This window comes from Macaca fascicularis, chromosome 4 (assembly GCF_037993035.2).
Source record: "Macaca fascicularis isolate 582-1 chromosome 4, T2T-MFA8v1.1".
Classification (NCBI taxonomy): Eukaryota; Metazoa; Chordata; class Mammalia; order Primates; family Cercopithecidae; genus Macaca; species Macaca fascicularis.
The window spans coordinates 70187824-70207115 of NC_088378.1; the positions used below are offsets into that span (position 1 = coordinate 70187824).

The window sequence follows — 19292 nt, forward strand, 5'->3', positions numbered from 1 at the left end:
TGAGATAATGACTGGAAGAGGTTATATTGCTGTAGAGGTGGGTGGGAGTAGGGCAGAATTACCACTAGTTAAGTTTTCAGCTTATTTGCCCTAAAACTGAATGAGGACAATAAATAAATATTTTTCTGTTTAATAAACAAATGTGAATTTACAGCACCTCAATAAGGAAGCCTATTAATCCCAAAACAAAAACTTCATGGCTACTAAAACTTTCTTGCAAATTTAAAGAATTTGAGGCCACAAAATTATGGCTCTGCAAAAATAACTTTACTATCATACATCTCCACTTTTTTTTAAAAAAAGGCAAGTTAACTCGTGAGCTAAGAATGAATCAGACATAATTGGTTTCTGTTTCTGTTCACCTTGGTCTTTCTGATCATAAATGATAAATACACTATGATGTACCATTTTAGTACTGATTACAAGGAATGTTAAATTTCACAATCAATTTTTAAATCTAAATAAGGAGCATCTTAAAAATGATAAATTAATGAATTCTTCTAATATGATCAAAGTAAAGAAATTCTCCATGCTTCCAAGCCAAAAGTAGTCAAACATCTTTTTCTTTTAACAGTCTATTAGCCTTCTTTCTAAACAAAATATATTACCACTTTAACTCATGTAGAAAGTCAAAAAGCTTACTCATACTAATGTAGTTATAAAAACTAAATATTGAACAAAATGAAATAAAAGCAGTAGAATGTTTGTATTATTTTCTAAGTTATTTTTAAAAACTCAAGTCAACATCATTACGAATAACACTTCTTGGAATATGTGGTTGGGTCAAAATATATGGAAGGTTAAGAAGAACACAAAAGACAGTCATTACACTAAAAAAATTGGAATTAAAAAAGGAGGTAAAAAAAGAAACCATACACAGTTAAAAAATAAAGCTATATGTATACACCCAATATACACACTACATATCCATGCACTTTGTGTTCTTTAAAATTATACACATTTTTATTCACCAAGTATTGAGTATAAACATTTAAACTATATATAAAAAAAATTTCCAGACCAGTCATTTTAGTCTAAATCCTTTTTACATATTTAACATATCTGTTAATATAAACTAAAATTGTATACTTAATTCTATACTACAGGCTGACATGATTATTTCATATAAATAATAGAAATCAACTGTGGCAAAGAAAATAATTCTACCACCCTCACCCACAATTTCATTATGTTGGAAGTCACTCACTTCTTTTTCTTCATAGTAAATTGTATTTGTAAAGAGAACAAAAGGTCCCAAGTATAGGCTAGTTTTATAGAAGAAATATAATGTTTCTTAATGTTTTATTAACGATCTTCACTTTATCATAAAGACAGCTGTATAGAGTTCGTTAAGTTTCTTTACTCTTTTTGTAATGAACATAAGAAAAACTAAATAGAAAAAATAAATCTTAAATTATTTCATTTGAAATGTTAAGAAAACTTTTCAAATGTGGAGGATTTAAAATAACGCAATATTTACTACCTTGTGTAACTAGACAGTAGTAAGTGGACACTAAATTAAGCAGAATTTTAAGAGAGAATAAAATAATCCCATTTTCGTTTATAAACAGTCTACTAATAATTAAAGTGGAATCTTCAAAATTATTTTACTTTTTTTTGTCACAGGGAGTAAGTCTTCACAAAACATGATTCTACCTTATATACAAATATCCAGAATTGAACAAATAATTTCTCAAGTGATGAAATCATATTTGGAATTTGTTAAACGTATTAATTCCATGTAATCAAAACTTCAAAATTTCAATTTTTAACCAAAAATGACAGAAACTGAACTTTCTAATCTAAAAATATTTCAAGAAAAAGGATATTCTTTTCAATAAATGATGCGTGAACAATTCATATTACACATGGCAGAAATGAACCTCTACCTAGGCCTTACACTTTATATAAAAACTAACTCTAAATGGATCATTGATGTAAACAGAAAATGTAAAGATTGATAAATCGTCTTCAAAAACTTTTGTTCTATAAAAGATATATAAGAGATTGAAACGACAAGCCACAGACGGGGTGAAAATATCTGCAAATCATGTATCTGGCAAAAAACTTTGTATCCACAATACATACAAAGAGTTCTTAAAGTACAATAAGAGAACACACAACCCACTAAAAAATGGGCAAAAGATACGAAGAAACAGTTTGTCAGAGAGTATATGAGGATGACACAAAAATAAATATAAAGATGCTTAATATCAGTAGCTATCAGGGAAATGAAAATTAAAACCATGATGAGGTATCACCACGCGCCTAACAGAATGTTTAAAAAAAATTTTTTTTTTTTTTGAGACAGGGTCTTGCTTTCACCCTGGCTAGAGTGCAGTGCCTGATCATGGCCCGCTGCATCTTTGACCTCTCAGGCTCAAGTGATCCTCCCATCTCAGTGCAAGTAGCTGGGACTACAGGGGTGCACCACCATGTCCAGCTAATTTTTTTACTTTTTGCAGTGACAGGGTTTCTCCATTTTGCCCAGGCTGGGTTCAAACTTCTGGGTTCAAGCAATTCACTGGCCTTGGCCTCCCAAAGTGCTGGTGTTAAAAGGCGTGAGCCACCACACGGGGTCAAAATTTGTAAAAACTGGCAATACCAACTGCTGGCAAACATGGGAGGCAGCTGGAACGCTCACATACCGGTGGTGGGAATGCAAAAGAAAATAATTATTCTGGAAAACAATTTGGCAGTTTTTTATTAAGTTAAACATACATATATGACCTTATTATGCAGCAATCCCACTCCAAAACTGAAAACAAATCTTCACACGTGTGCATAAATGTTTATGGCTGTTCTATTCAAAATGGTCACAACTGGACACCACTCAAATGTCCTTCAATAGATGAATTAGTAAACAGTGTTATAGCTATAAAACGGAATACTATTCAGTAAAAAAGTGAACTACTGATACACTAAGCAGCTTGGATGAATTTCAAAGATACTATGCTGAGTGAAAAAATGCAATTTCAAAAGGTTACACACTGTATGACTCCACTTACATGTCATTCAAAAAAACACAAAACTACAGTGAAAGAATAGGTCAGTGGCTGCCAGGGGTTATAGGTGGGGAAGGGGTAACCATTACAGATTAGAGGGAGTCTTTTTGGGGCAATAAACTTTCTGAATCTGGATTATGGTACTGACTACAGGGATGTATATGTATGTTAAAATTCATTTAACTGAATACCAAAAGAAAAAAAGTCAATTTTCTCTTTGGGAGGCTGAGGTGGGTGGATTATGAGGTCAGGAGATCGAGACCATCCTGGCTAACATGGGGAAACCCAGTCTCCACTAAAAAAACACAAAAAATTAGCCGAGCATGGTAGCGGGTGCCTGTGGTCCTGGCTACTCAGGAGGCTGAGGCAGGAGAATGGCATGAACCCGGGAGGCAGAGCTTGCAGTGAGCTGAGAATCGCACCACTGCACTCCAGTCTGGGTGACAGAGCCAGACTCTGTCTCAAAACAAAAAAAAACAAAAAAACAAAAAACAACAACAACAAAAACAGAAAAAAGTCAATTTTACTATATGACAATTTAATATTATGTATATATTCATATACAGAAATATACCAATGCTTACTTCCAAATTTAATATAAATTAACTGGAATTCTAGCTTTCTGGTACATCAGCAGACCAAAGCAATTATTTAATTCATTATTTTAAATATTTTGTAGCTATAAGGTCAGTATGAAAGTATCTTATACCAGTAACAAAGTACCCAAAAAATGATGAGGACCCATCAAAAGGACACAGAAACCAGCCTGAAGGGGCTCCTACTGGTCAAATCTGGGAAATTTGAGCAGTAGAATAAATAATGATGTGCAGAAATCCATGGTTCAGACTAATAATAAAAATTTCAGTTTGATGGTGAATGGGATATTTACATAGTCTTAAAATATCTCCCCACAAAATGCTTATTAAAAAAGGGAAAAGAAGCCACTTTAAATATGTAAGGTGGGCATACATGTTTGGTGGCCATACCATTTTTCCTACCTTTTTGTATTCTAAAAATTTTCATAATAAAAGTCAAAAATAAAATAAAATAGAAGGAAATAAAAATAATCACAGGAAGTGTTAGGGAAAAAACAGTGTAACAGAAGTTAATCCAAGAGGCAGGGTGCAGTAGTTCACACCTGCAATCCAAGTGCTTTGGGAGGTTGAGGCGGGCAAATCACCTGAGGTCAGGGATTCGAGACCAGCCTGGCCAACATGGTGAAAACCCATCTCTATTAAAAACACAAAATTAGCCAGGCATAGTGGTGCACACCTCTAGTCCCAGCTACTCGGGAGGCTGAGGCAGGAGAATTGCTTGAACCCCGGAGGCAGAGGTTGCAGTGAGCCTAGATCACGCCACTGCACTCCAGACTGGGCGACAAGAGCAAAACTCTGTCTCAAAAAAAAAAAAAAAAAAAAAGAAAGAAAGAAGAAATTAATTCAAGAGCCTGTTCTTTGAAATATAATACATTATCTTATCAAGAAAAAATAGCAATAGGAAGTAACTAGAAAATCAGAATATTTCATAAGATTTTTAAGGCTGCTTCACGTAATTGTACCAATAAACATAAAATCTGGATCAAAGCACAATTTTATTCTTATTACTAAAATTGTCTCAGGAAATAACCATGAAATAAATCAAAAAAGTTATCAAAGATCTTCGAAGTTTTTTAAACATTTGGGGAGCAAATCATGCTTTGGTAACTGTTCCAGCCATCAACTGACAAAGATCCATTTCTTGCTACCACACTGTTAAATCTTGTTTTTTCATGGTGTCAGTTTCTATGCAGGAGTCTCTATGTTTACGGAATATTATATTGTACGTTGCCTCTACATCATTTTTTAAAAACAAGCAGCACATGGAAAATTGGAATTGCTAATCCTATTGACAAAAATTATGGACACCCTTAGCTTAACAGAAAGTTGGAAATTATTAGATATTAAGTGTGTCAAAGCTTTAATCACAATAAGACACACAGTAAGAGTAAGCGGTTGGAGCAGTTATTCACTTCTGACCACCATCACCTCGTACCTTGCCAGATCAGTAACTCAACTACAATTCTTTGACTCTACTGCAACCCACACCCCTTGTGCTTACTTATCACCTTTTCAATGTCTTCACTCTTTATATCGTTTACATTCTATCATCCATCATTACATTTGCTGCTCTGCATACATCTCCAGTGCCCTTTGTCATTCTCAACTAGGAAAAACCCCAACTCTAGTTAAATCATTTTAATGACTATTTCACAGCTATAGCCATGAAGTCAACAATGGCTGGAGAAAGAACACAATCTTCATGCCCACTATTCTTATGTGGGTCTTTGGCACAGCCTGAAATTCTACCTCTTTTCTATAATATGTTCATTCTTCTATTTTACACGTCTTTCTCGTTAAATTTCCAAACCTACTCTTCTACCATTACTCTCAGTTGATGACTGTGCTTCAAATTCAAAAAAAAAAAACAGCATAAAAAAGAGAAATCTCGCCTTATCCTACCTTCATATCTATCTACCACCTGCATCTGTGTCCATAAGCTATGCCTTTCCTCCAGGTTTGTAAGAATGAACTTTCTGTTATCACATGACCAGCTCCTCCAGTTGTGCTTTAAATCCTAATACTGTCACCCACTCAAGGAAATCACTCCAGTAATTGTTCTCCTCTCTCCTGCATGTTCAATCTTTCCTTTGCACTAGACCATTCCTATGAACATATAAACATGTTATAAGTTCTTCCATTTAGCTACTGCTTTGTTTCTCTCCTCCCATTTATTAAAGAAACACTTCTCAAAAGATTGTATGTACTTGCTGTCTCTGCTTCCTGTTTTCATTCTCTGTATTGAATACAACCCACGAAGGCTTTCACCCCCACCAGTCCATTGAGCCCGTTCTTGTCAACTTCAGACCTCAGTAATGACTTTCATGTTGCCAAGTGGTCAAGTTTCAATGGTTATCTTCTTAGTTGATCATTTCACCATCAGCACCATTTAACGCACCTGATACACTTTCTTGAAATATTTTCTTTCCCTGACTTCTGGGACAATATTCTATCTTGATTTCCCTCCTATTTCCCACCTTCTTACTTAGTGCCCTTTGCTGTTCCTCCCTCTTCTTGACTCTTAAATGCTGGAGTGCCCCAGGGCTTAGTCCTCTTCTTGCCTGTGTATACTCACTGTGATGGTGATCTTATTTCCTCTTGCAGCTGTAAATATCATCTTTTTGCTAAATGTTGTCAATTGTTTAACGCCAGTGCTGGAACTCTATATAGTGCATCCATCTGCCTAATATACATTTTCACTTGGATGCGCATTATGTATCCCTAATTAAATGTCTGAAACTATACTTTTGATTTCCTGCTCCTTTTATAGGTTTCCCGTCTTGATAAATCTCCATCTTTCCTGTTGTATAAGTCAAAAAACCTTGGAGTCACCCTGGACTCTTCTCCTCTGATAGTCCACATCTAATCAATCCATCAGTAAACTACATGGTCTCTTCCTTCAAAACACATTGGAATTTTCATTCACCACTTCTACTGCTACTACTTGTCCAAACCACCACTATCTCTTTTCTGTATTATTGGAACTGCTTCTTTACTGGTCTTTCAGCTTCTATCCTTGCCTCTCCACACTGTGTTGTCATCACAGTTGCCAGAATGATACTCTAGAGTAAATCAGATCATGTTACTTTTCGACTTAAAATTTCCCAATGACTTCCTATTTTCTCTAGGATCAAAGTCCTTACAATGGTTGACAAGATCCAATATGAAAAAATGTCCTGCTATCTTATGCTTCAAATCTCAACCTCCACTATTCTCCCTCTCATACTGATTCTAACCCAGAATTGGAAAGTAAAGCATTCTAGAACTACTTTGTTAAAGATTTTATCTAAAAGACATCGAAAAATAAAGGACTGTTTTATTTTACTTTGCTTTACTTGTACATATTTAAGTATGTATACAGGTATTATCTCCATGGGAGCAGAAAACCACTTTAATAGCTAAGTGTATCATTAAACTTTCACACATATTCATGGACTTCCTTTTGTACAAAATGAGCTCCTAAAATGTCAATGAAAATGGAATTTATTGTCTCACTGATTTTCAAACCAATAGGAAAATATGAAATAGGCAACAAGTGCTACAGAGATAACTGGTTACCAATTTGGAGAGAAAAGAAAAGCTAGAAATTTACAGTCCTTTTTTCAAGAGCAAATTAGATTACAAAGAGAAGAGACACTTAAGTGTAAAATATAAATTAACTAAAATAATATTAAAAATATAAATGAATGTAGTATATTTTTAATTTTGTAGTTCGGAAAATGAGATAGCAATCAAAGTCAGATAACATCAAGGAGAGAGTCACAGACTTGTCTGTAAAAAATTCAAAACTTCAAAATACTTTTTTAAAAAACTACTATCATTAAAGCTAAAATATATTTTACAAGCTAAAAAAATTCTTATTTTGTATTTGAGAAAAAAGATTCATATCCTAAATATATCAAGAGAACTTAGAAATCTATTAACAAATGAACATCTCAACAGAAAATGGTCAATGGACAAGCAATGTACAATTCTTGGAAGAAAAAACAAAAATGAAAACATATAAAATATATTCAACCTCCAAAGTAATCAAATTATGTAAAAACAAACAAATAATGAGCTGCATCTCTAACCTATGTAACTGGAAAAGGTTTAAAAAACGACAACATTCAATGAGCTGTCTGACTTTCAGAGGTGTTACATACTGGCCCACTAATCATTTCTGGAGAGCAGTTTAGAAATAGGTATCGAAATTTTTAAAATACATATTTTTTTGATCCAGACTTTTCACTATTAAGTATTTACCCTAAAGATACAATCAGACAACTTTTCAAAAATGTACATCTAAGAGTTCCCACAGTGGTATTATTGATCAATTCAAAATACAAGAGGTAGCCTAAATATCCATTAATATATTATTCTTTATATTTTGCTACATTCATATAGTAAAATTTGTGAAGTGATAACAATTGACATGAAATATTCTATAATATACTATTGGGTGAAAAAATTACAAGTTTCAAAATACGATATATAATTCCTACTCTAATTAGGATTTCAAGTGATTTTTTTCCTCTTTATGGTTTTTTTATATTACTTGGACTTTCTATATGTGAGCTGTCTTTTAAAAACAGACAAAACAATAGGTACATTTTCATTGAAAAAAGCGGTGAGGTGTTGGCAAATTCTGGGTGTAAAAAGGGACACCTCTGTCTCCTGGGAACTTCAACTCCTCAACTGTTGTCTCAGAACAGTCTGGTGGAAAAGGTGGTCAAGGGACTATTCAGTGCTTAAGGCTGAAGGCTCAGTTCAGTACATTCTGTAGATAATTCAAATCGCAAGACAGTCTATATTTCTGATATTTAATATATTCTACATGATGGTGGTTTCCTTTGGCTAGACGATATAAAATGCAGTAAGATGAAAACATTTTCAGAAATCCTTTCCAAATACAATAAACTGATAAATTAACAAAGTAAAAATGATTACCTATCTCCCTTTGGTTTTCTTTTCTGTAGTGTCTTCCCTTTGGGTCTTCTTTCACTTCCTAAACAGGGGATCCCACCAGGTCCTGTTACCCGTATTGATTCAAGGCCTTTGGAAGATTTTTTAAATGTGAATTCCACTGGTTCTCCTTCTTTTAGGCTTCTAAATCCTTCCATGAATAGTTTGCTCTGTAAAGAGCAGAAAAGAGTAGGGGAGAGAAAGAGAGATCAAAATTATTATTGCTTTATAAATTATCTCTATAATTTTAACAAAAAAAGATACTCTGTTATACATTACAGAAGTATACAGTCTTAAGTTCAGTGAAACACATACCACTTTAAAGTTTCTTTTTGCAATGCTGGCAGTGGGAGAAAAAAATTTTTAAGGCAATTTGGCAATACTTAGAAAAATTTAAATGTGCATATTCTTTGTCCCAGCAATTCCACAATTAACAATTCTACTACAGACATACACAAAGGCTCAAAAAGACACCACAGCACTGACTGGTAAAAAATTACATCTATCTGAATGTCTATCAATGGGAAACTGATTAAATAAATTATTAATATAATAGCACCATATAACATTATTAAGCCATTAAGAGACGTTTTATTAGTTCTACATGTTCTAATGTAGAAAGATAAGCATGTAATACTGTTGAGTAAAAAAAAAAAAAAAGAGTTAAAGAACTGTGTCCACCACAAAGCTATCTATGTAAAATTTTAATTTTGTTTGTTTATTTTTGATATGGGATTCACTATGTTGCCCAAGCTGGTCTTGAACTTCTGAGATTTTCTAGCCTCAGCCTTCTAAGTAACTGAGATAACAGGCACATGCAGAGTCCAGCTAAAGTTTTTAAAAGATATATGTTTATTATATAGAGATGTGGTCTGAAACAACAGACACTAAAGAGTCGTTTTCTCCAATCCTGTTCTAGAACGGTAGAAAAGTTTTCTGGTATATACATTACTGCATTGTTTGAGCTTTTTATAATTTGAACGGAAACCAGATTTCATATTTGAAAGATAGTTGATTTTTTGTAAAAATAACAATGTTCACCAATTACAAAATTGTTAACTTTGGTTTCAAATATTATTTGGCTCTTTCAATCCTCTTTTCATCAAAGTCAATGTGCCAATTCAAAATACACTAAAAATAATTCAATTAGTAGTTTTATTTTTTCAAATCCCTCTGTGTACATTTTACAGGAATAATTGAGAATATCATGTAGTTTTTAAAGACTCTTCTGAATTGCTGGGGCAACAGAAATAAAACATATGATGGTAGAAGTCCTTAGTTCAAGTCCAGTTCTTTAAATAAACTGCTATATTGCTTTGAATAAGCCATTTGCTACCTTTTTTGTTTATTTGTAAGTTCAAAAGATTTGAGTTCTGAGTAACAACAAGACCATGAGAAAAAGGTTTCGTGGTCAAGTAAGTTTGTAAAACACTGTATGTTGTTTCTCTGTGAGACTCATGTTAGCACATTAAAGTCTCAGAAATGTTCTCACCTCCCCAACTCCCACGAAACTAAGAATCTTGTTTAACTCAGCAGTTTCTTGACCTAATTGATCCCAGAGCCCCTTCTTTACGTACAGATGATGAACATACTTAGAAAAATACTGAACCAGAAAATCTTCACTTCTCCAAGTTCATGACTCTAAAGGCAACTAAATAATTACATGTAACCAAATTATTACATAGAACAAATAAAAACAAAACTTAAAAAATTCATTGCAAAACGAGACCATTCATTGTGAAAGCAAGACAGCCCATGAAAACAGGGTTATTGGCCGGGCGCGGTGGCTCAAGCCTGTAATCCCAGCACTTTGGGAGGCCGAGGCGGGCGGATCACAAGGTCAGGAGATCGAGACCACAGTGAAACCCCGTCTCTACTAAAAATACAAAAAATTAGCCGGGCGCGGTGGCGGGCGCCTGTAGTCCCAGCTACTCAGGAGGCTGAGGCAGGAGAATGGCGGGAACCCGGGAGGCGGAGCTTGCAGTGAGCCGAGATCGCGCCACTGCACTCCAGCCTGGGCAACAGCGTGAGACTCCATCTCAAAAAAAAAAAAAAAGAAAAAAGAAAACAGGGTTATTAACCTGCTTCTAGTGCAGGTCACCTGACAGAATGAAATCTTTCATGTGGAAGTCTGCAATTTGGCAGCACCTTTTCTGCTCTCTGATGAAATGTTGGGGGGGAAAAAAATCACAACTGCCTACATTCTTTAAAATGACGAAGTATTATTATTAAAGCTATTTTAACATTTCTAAAGCATCTTCTCATTTTTTTCCTAAGCTTTCTCTTCACTAATTATAAATAGCTATTTTGCTTTCATTTCCTTTCTCCCTCTTCACTCAAGAAAGTACAGATTATTTCTCTTTTATGAATGAAATGGAGCATCGTTCAACTACTGAAATTACAAGAACAAAGAAACAGCATTTTTTATTAGAGCTATCATATGTTCATATGTTTTGTTTCGGTAACAAAAACTATCACTGGGCTAAGCACGGTAGCTCACACCTGTAATTCCAGCATGTTGGGAGGCCGAGGCAGGCAGATTGCCTGAGGTCAGGAGTTTGAGACAAACCTGGCCAACGTGGCGAAACCCTGTCTCTACTAAAAAATACAAAAAATTAGCTGGTTGTGGTGGCACCTGCCTTAATCCCAGCTACTTGGGATGCTGAGGCAGAAGAATCGGTTGAACCCGGGAGATGGAGGTTGCAGCGAGCGAAGATCAATATCGTGTCACTGCACTCCAGCCTGGGCAACGAGCAAGACCCCGTCTCAAAAAAAATCAACCAAACAAACAAAACTCTATCACTTATCTCCTCAAAGCTCTTAGTGCACTTTCCTAGGAGTTGGTGCATAGTTCCTAGTAAACCCAATTAAGCTGGTATACTTTCACTTAATTTAATTTTCCATTATTAAGATTTTTGATAGGCATAAGTGAACTGCTTTTCCAAATCTAAAGTAAAATTCCAGCTCTTACAAACCAATAAATTCTAGCTGTTCTTCATGATATTCTGAAAGAATACTTTAAAAAGTTCTGTCATATATGTCCCCCTCCCCAAATTAGTACATAAGGCAATTTAGTTTCATAATACTTCACACACACACACACACAAAAATATATATATATATACACATACACACATATTCATAAGAAACTATAATGGTTTTGCAAGAAAAAGACAAGGATTCACAGAGAATATTCTGTCTTTGCTATTATACCAAAATAGCTGCTACATAGATGGGAAAGATTGTTGAAAGGTAAGGAATTAGCTCACTATATTTGTTCCCCCAAAAATCAACTTATCCCCTTAACTTGCCAATTTTTATTAAAGGTTTCTCCATTTTTCCAATTACACTGGTTCCAATGCTTACTTTTACCCAAACCATTTATGGAATCTTGTTTATTTTTGCTTCCTATCTCTCCTCTTTCATCTGCCCCATCTAATTCATTGGATTGCTATGACCCTACTTCAGGTCTTAACTATTGCTGGGATTCAGAAAACAATACAACAAAAAAGAAAACTTTAGAAGCTGAAGTTTTTCTCTGACCTTCTCCAGTCTTCCTGTTTGTCAGTCTTATCTCCCCGCAAGGCTAGTCATAGAAACTGGAATCCCTCTTCCCCAAGGTAGGTTAGAAACCAGAACCCCTTTTCCCCAAAGCCGCCATAAAACCTAAAAATATTACTCTAATTCCATCCCCACCCTGACCTTTCTGTGCAAAAACTGACTACCTTGTTTGACTCTAGGTCAATAAGACCTCCAATCAGAGAAGGTCCTGCTCATACCCAGAAGGCAGGAATGCATGCTCAGAGAGGCCAAGAAAAATCTAGACAGGCAGACCTTGCTGGGCTTCCCTACTCAGTCTATTAGCATTAGATCACACATAATGTTTTTGTCCAATTATATTTCTTTACAGCTGTCCATACTGTGTTAGACATATGCCTAAAAATGTACAATTTCCCCTGTATTTTTGGATCCTCATTCTGAAGGCTCCTGTGTCACAGTAAAACTATGATGAAATAAACTTGTAAGTCTTTTCTCCGATTAATCTGCCTCTTGTCAGTAATTTTTAGTGAATCTTCAGAAGGCAAAGGCAAAGTTTACATTATCTTCTACTAAGGTAAGTGTAATAGTTTCTTCAGTGGCATCTCAGCATCAAAACTGCTTGTTACTCTACATCATCTTCCATACCTGCACATTCTCTCTCAATAAATCTTAGCCTGTTAGTCCCTTGTCTCAAAAATCTACAATTCTGCTTAGGTTGTAGGTGAGATCCGTCATAATCTTACCTTACTTACATTTTCCACTTCCTTTCCCATTACTCTAAAACACAGTCCCTCCATTAGTAAAACTGGATAACATATTTCTCTGAATATTTTCTCATTTCAGTATTCTATCTTATTCTGGTAGGGGATGTACTCTCCTAGTTATGGCTGTCTATTAAAATCTTACTTGGTAAGACCTCAACAGCAAGGCAAAAATAGACAAAAAAGACTTAAACTAAAAAGTCTCCTTCTTCACAGCGAAAGAAATAATGAACAGAGTGAATAGACACCCTGTGGAATGGGAGAAAATATTTGCAAATTAGTTGTCTGACAGGTGATTAATATCCAAAACATACAAGGAACTCAAACAACTTAACAAAATATAGTGAGCAAAGAACATGAATAGACATTTTTCAAATAAGACATACAAAAGGCCAACAGGTGTAGGAAAAATACTCAACATCACATCACTAATCATCAGAAAACCACAATGAAATATCATCTTACTGCAGTCAGAATGGCTATTATTAAAAAGATGTTAGCAAGGATGTGGGAAAAAGAGAACTCTTATACACTGTTAGTAGGAATGCAAATTAGTACAACCTTTATAGAAAACAGCATGAAGATTTACCAAAGAACTAAAAATGGAATTACTATTTGATTTAGCAATCCCACTACCGGGTATCGACCCAAAGGGAAAGAAATCAATATATCAAAGATAACCACACTTGTATGTTTTGTGCAGCACTATTCACAATAGCAGACATGGAATCAACCTAACTATCTATCAATGGATAAGTGGATAAAGAGAATGTGGTATATATATACACAATGTATATTATTCCACCGTGAAAAAGAACAAAATCATGTCTTCTGCAGCAACGTTAATGGACTGGAGGTCATTATCTTAAGTGAAAAAAGCCAGGCACAGAAAGTCAAATATCATATGCTCTCACTCATAAGTGAATGCTAAAAAATTTGTACACATGGATGTACAGAGTGCAATGATAGGCCAGGCGCGGTGGCTCACGCCTGTAATCCCAGCACTTTGGGAGGCTGAGGTGGGTGGATCACGAGGTCAGGAAATCAAGACCATCCTCGCTAACACAGTGAAACTCCGTTTCTACTAAAAATACAAAAAAAAAAATTAGCCAGACAGGGTGGCAGGCATCTGCAGTCCCAGCTACTTGGGAGGCTGAGGCAAGAGAACAGTGTGAACCCAGCAGGCGGAGCTTGCAGTGAGCCGAGATCGCGCCACTGCACACCAGCCTGGGCGACAGAGCAAGACTTCGTCTCAAAAAAAAAAAAAAAGAGTGGAATGATAGACAATAGAGACTCAGAGGCGTAAGGGGTTGGGAGGGAGGTAGATGATGAGAATCCAATTTTTAAAATTCATTCTGGCACATATTTATTTAAGAATTATATAAATATTGGCTTTCAGCCTGGGTGCAGTGGCTCATGCCTGTAATCCCAACACTTCGGGAGGCCAAGGCAGGTGGACTGCTTGAGCTCAGGAGTTCCAGGCCAGCCTGTGCAACATGGCAAAACCCCATCTCTACAAAAAACACAAAAAATTAGCTGGGCACGGTGGCACACATTTGAGGTCCCAGCTACTAGGGAGGCTGCAGTGAGCTGAGGTCGCAATACTGCACTCCAGCCTGGGTGACAGAGACCTAACTCGGTGGGGGGAAAAAATCCTTGCTATATTTGCTTTCCGCCTCCCAACCAACCATTTCAAAATTACTTTTAAAGAATATTAACAGGGGACAGGTGCAGTGGCTAATGCCTATAATCCCAACACTTTGGAAGGCTAAGGTGGGAGAATTGCTTGAACCGTGGTCGAGGTTGCAGCTACCCATGATTACAACACTGCACTCCAGCTTGGGCAACAGAACAAGACCCATTCTCAAAAAAACTTAAAAGGAAAAAAAAAAAAGAATAACATGAATAAGGAGTCAACTGAAAATAGTCCAAATGCTATCATTTATTTGCCAAGTATTTTTACCCAGGGCTCCAGATAGTAATGGGTTACTTATCTCTCTTGACACAGGCTTTTTCTCTCCAACTAGATTGGGATGTGGCTACAGTTTAATAACTGATTCTCCTTAGAAATAAGAGTAATTTTTTTTTCTCTAGGAGGCATAAACTGACTTCCAGTTCAAGACGGCATGCTGGACAACTGAGGTACCTCATGTTACTGTTTAAAAGCCATTAAAATGACAAACTAGTAGAAAGAAATATTCACAATAAAGAAGGGAATGAGAGAGATGCATCAGCAGAAAACCAAATTCGATAAATTTCTAGAAGTTTGAGTGCTGACTGATAACTGAGTTGAAGGAGCCACACCCAAGAAAATTAACAAAAGGAGCTGCAGCAGAAGTAGAAACCAAGATTCCTAACAGAACACTGAGAAACTCTGCTTACACACATATATGATGAAGGGCAAGAACGAGCAATGGCCTTGAAAACAGGGAGGTTAATGAGCAGTTCTGTAAGGACCAGATTCCCATTTCATCCTCACATACCATTCCTACCTACACATGTGAAAACAGGCAAACATGGCCTTAAGGCAAATAATATGAGGCCCTTCTCTAAAGAGACTGAAGGAAATATCCAGGCAAGTAGTAAAATATTGGATCCTGTGCATACACCCCTATTCATTCTGACAATAAGAAGACCACTGGTGTAAAAACTGGCTCTCTATTCACTGGACCTTAAATCATTCCTATCCCTCTTTCATGTATCTGAAGGGTCAACCAAGAATCACAAAACATACAGCATAATTAAGAAAGACCAGATGGGAGTGGTGGCTCACACCTGTAATCCCAGCATTTTGGGAGGCTGAGGTGGGTGGACTGCCTAAGGTCAGGAGTTTGAGACCAGCCTGGCCAACATAGTGAAACCTCATCTCTACTAAAAATACAAAAAAATTAGCTGGGTGTTGTGGTGGGTGCTTGTAATCCCAGCTACTAGGGAAGGTGAGGCAGGAGAATCACTTGAACACGTGAGGCAGAGGTTGCAGTGAGCCGAGATCACACCACTGCACTCCAGCCTGAGCAACAAGAGAAATGAGAAATACAGAGGATGAATTCAAAAAGACAAATATTTAACTTTAACTTGATTTCCAGGGAAAGAGAATACATAAAAAAGAGAAACAAAAATTATGAAGTGAATAATACAAAGGAGGGGTGTATACCATGTAGAAGCATTATAGAATCTTTACACATGAGGTGTATTTTTGAGTGCATGGAGAGAGAGTAACATTCTAATGGAGACTGAAGACAGTAGTCCAAATTGAGCTAATGGTACCATAAACTTGTGCAGCAGGAATAGTTAATATAATGTTTGAGGATGGCAAGGAGAGTAGTTTAAGTGTATCACTGTGAAGGTAGAGACCAAAAATGAGGCTGAAAAATGCAAGCTAGAGTCATATCATGCAATTTTATTTTTTTTAAGAGGCAGGGTCTCACTCTTTGCCCAGGCTGTAGTGCAGTAGTGTAATCACAGTTCACTGTAGTCTTGACCTCCTGGACTCAATCAAGCAATCATCCTGCCTCCGCCTCCCAAGTAGTTAGGACCACAAGTGCACCCTACCATGCTTGGCTACTTTGAAAATTTTTCTGTAGAGATGGAGTCTCACTATGTTGCCAAGACCAGTTTCACTAGGCTAGTCTTGAACTCTGGCCTCAAGCAATCCTCCTGCCTCAGCCACCCAAAAGTGTTGGGATTACAGGCATGAGCTAGCATACTCAGCCATGGAAATTTTTGATTTACATTAAGCACTTTATTATGTCTAACACAAATATTTCTTTCTAAAATTATTTCTCTATTTTCAAATTTCAACTTATTTGAGATTTACAGGGTACATGTGCAGGTCTGTCACATGGGTATACTGCACGATGCTGAGGTTTGGGGTATGATTGATCCCATCACCCAGGTAATGAGCATAGTACCCAACCGTTTTTCAGCCCTGGCCCCCCTTCCTCCCCTCCTTCTCTAGTAGTCCCCAGTGTCTATTGTTGCCATATTTATGTCCATGAGAACCCATGTTTAGCTCCCACTTATAAGAGAGAACATGCAATATTTGGTTTTCTGCTCCCTCATTAATTTGCTTAGAATAATGGCCTCCAGCTGCAAAAACTGAAAAAATACCCAGAGCCCCAGTTTCCTTGTCTGTAAACTAGGGATAATATGCAAAATATCTCATAAGGTTATTACTGGATCCCAAATAATTGTACAATGCCTAGAACAATGCTCAGTACATTGACTAGTAGTTCAATAAACACTTTAAACTATTTTTATAAGTATCCAGTCTGCTTCCCTATCTGCTGACACAGGGATGGAAGAGGTGGGAGAAGACAAACATGTATGGAGAATCTATTCAGTAACAGGTACTGTGCTGAATGCTTTCACCTGCTATCTCATATGCTCAACCCACCTTATCGCTCACCCACACTTGGCAAATATCTGTATGTTACTGAGTTTCAGTTTAAACACTACCTCATCTTGAAAGCCTTTATGATATTCTTAAGCAAATATGGGTACTCCTTTTCCAGTGCTCCAATTATATGTGGTATATATCACCATTATAACACATCATACTACATTATAATGTGTCTGTTTTCTTTTCCTTTTCTTTTTTTTTTTTGAGACAGGGTCTTGCTCTGTCACTCATACTGGAGTATAACAGTGCAATCTTGGCTCACTCCAACCTCCATCACTCAGCGCAAGGGCTCCTCCCACTTCAGGCTCCTGAGTTGCTGGGACCGCAGGTGTGTACCACCACACCCAGCTGGGTTTTTTTGGTTTTTTGTTTTTTTATTTTCATTACAGATGGGGTCTCGCCAAGTTGCTCAGGCTGGTCTTGAACTACTGAGCTCAGGCGATCCACCCAACTTGGACTCACAAAGGGCTGGGATTATAGGCATGAGCCACCGCGCTCGGCCAATGTGTCTGTTTTCTTATAAAGCTACTAACTTCTTGAAAGGAAATATCATAATTTTTCATTTACATGTCTAAAACCATCCCTGAAACATAGCAAGTGTTCAGTATATATTTGAAGCAGAGAGGAAGAATCAGGATGGTGGGGAACAAGGGAAAGAAGGAAGGAGGCAGAAGAAGTAGCTGTGACTTTTTCTCACTTAGATGAGGAAATCAAGAGTCCCAAGGTCCTATCTTATGAGAGGCAGAACCAGGACTCAAAGCCAGATCATTTCACATAAAAAGCCCTTGTTTATCATGATGCTTAATATAACATTCTCTGGAATATTTCAAATGTCCCTCAACAACATAATCACAATATTAAAGTTTAGAATCTTGAAACTACATGCCACAGGTAGGCCACCCTACTCAACCCATGCTCACCTTTTATCCTTTAATTTTCTGAACTTTTAAAAATTTACTATAAAACTTCTTAGCTGACACAATGAATCATAAGAAATGGATGCTTTTATGATAGAGTATTTTGTTTTATTGCTCCTTTTTGAAAATAAGAGGTATTAAATAGATGATGGCTAAAGAAACTTTTTAAATCCCTATCAAATCTATACTTTTATGGTATTAATGTTGCACTGTTGAAATAATACTATATTTCAAGTAAGATCTTACTTACAAAAATATCTCTGATTTTACATGGAGTGGCAGAACAGTACATCTACGTACACTATCTAATTTAAGGATGTATACTATAAGCCTAGAACACTGTTTTTCATTATACTCCCCATAGTGAGCTTTGTTTCCTATTTCCTCTTCATGTGAAATTATAATACCACAGATATACTGAATATTTACTTACGTACTGTAGCTCTTTGGAAGACTACAAACCACTACAGTATCTGGGATGGTACTGCCTCTACGAGAACCAATTTTCATTTCTTTGTTGTGATATCATGCTCTGAGAATGCATGTCCTCAACCACTTAAAAATGCAAAAATGTGTAACTGAAAAGCCAGTGGATAAATTAAAATGGAATTTTAAAAATATCATATTAACACAGACAGCAGCAGAAAGACATAAAAAAGTTACCAAAGAAATGAGATAAACAGAAGAATATCAAAGTCGTAGATCTAAGTCCAACCATATGAACAGTTACATTAGGTGTTAAATTAAATGCAGAGATTTATCAAATTGATAAAAAGCAAGACCCGACTATTTGCTGTCTACATCTATAAAAGAGCCACTTTAACTATAAAGATATAAAAAAATTAAAAATCAGAGCACAGAAAAAGACAACCATGTAAACAATAAATAATAAGGCTACAGCTGTGTTATATTACTAAAAGCAGACTTTAAGATAAAGAGTATTATCAAAAATAAAGAAGGACATTTCATAATGGAAGTTTTAAAAACTCATTAAGAAGGCATAACAATTATTAATGTGTATGTGCCCAGTAACAGAGCTTTGAGATGCACAAACCAAGAATTGACAGAATTATAAAGAGAATGAGACAAATTCCAAGCATAGCTGGAGATTTTTTTATCAGCCACCC

General features: G+C 36.1%; 1 protein-coding gene across 7 annotated transcripts in view; it reads right to left on the reverse strand.

The window, feature by feature from the left end:
• The window catches only part of LIN28B (lin-28 homolog B), a 139137-nt gene that overhangs the window by 43074 nt on the left and 76771 nt on the right, over positions 1 to 19292 (reverse strand). For all 7 annotated transcript variants that reach the window (XM_065543662.1, XM_015449028.3, XM_015449027.3 and 4 more), the window contains one exon: positions 8531 to 8715. In XM_065543662.1, coding sequence (XP_065399734.1) covers positions 8531 to 8715 — 185 coding nt within the window. The remainder of the gene's footprint in view (positions 1 to 8530; positions 8716 to 19292) is intronic.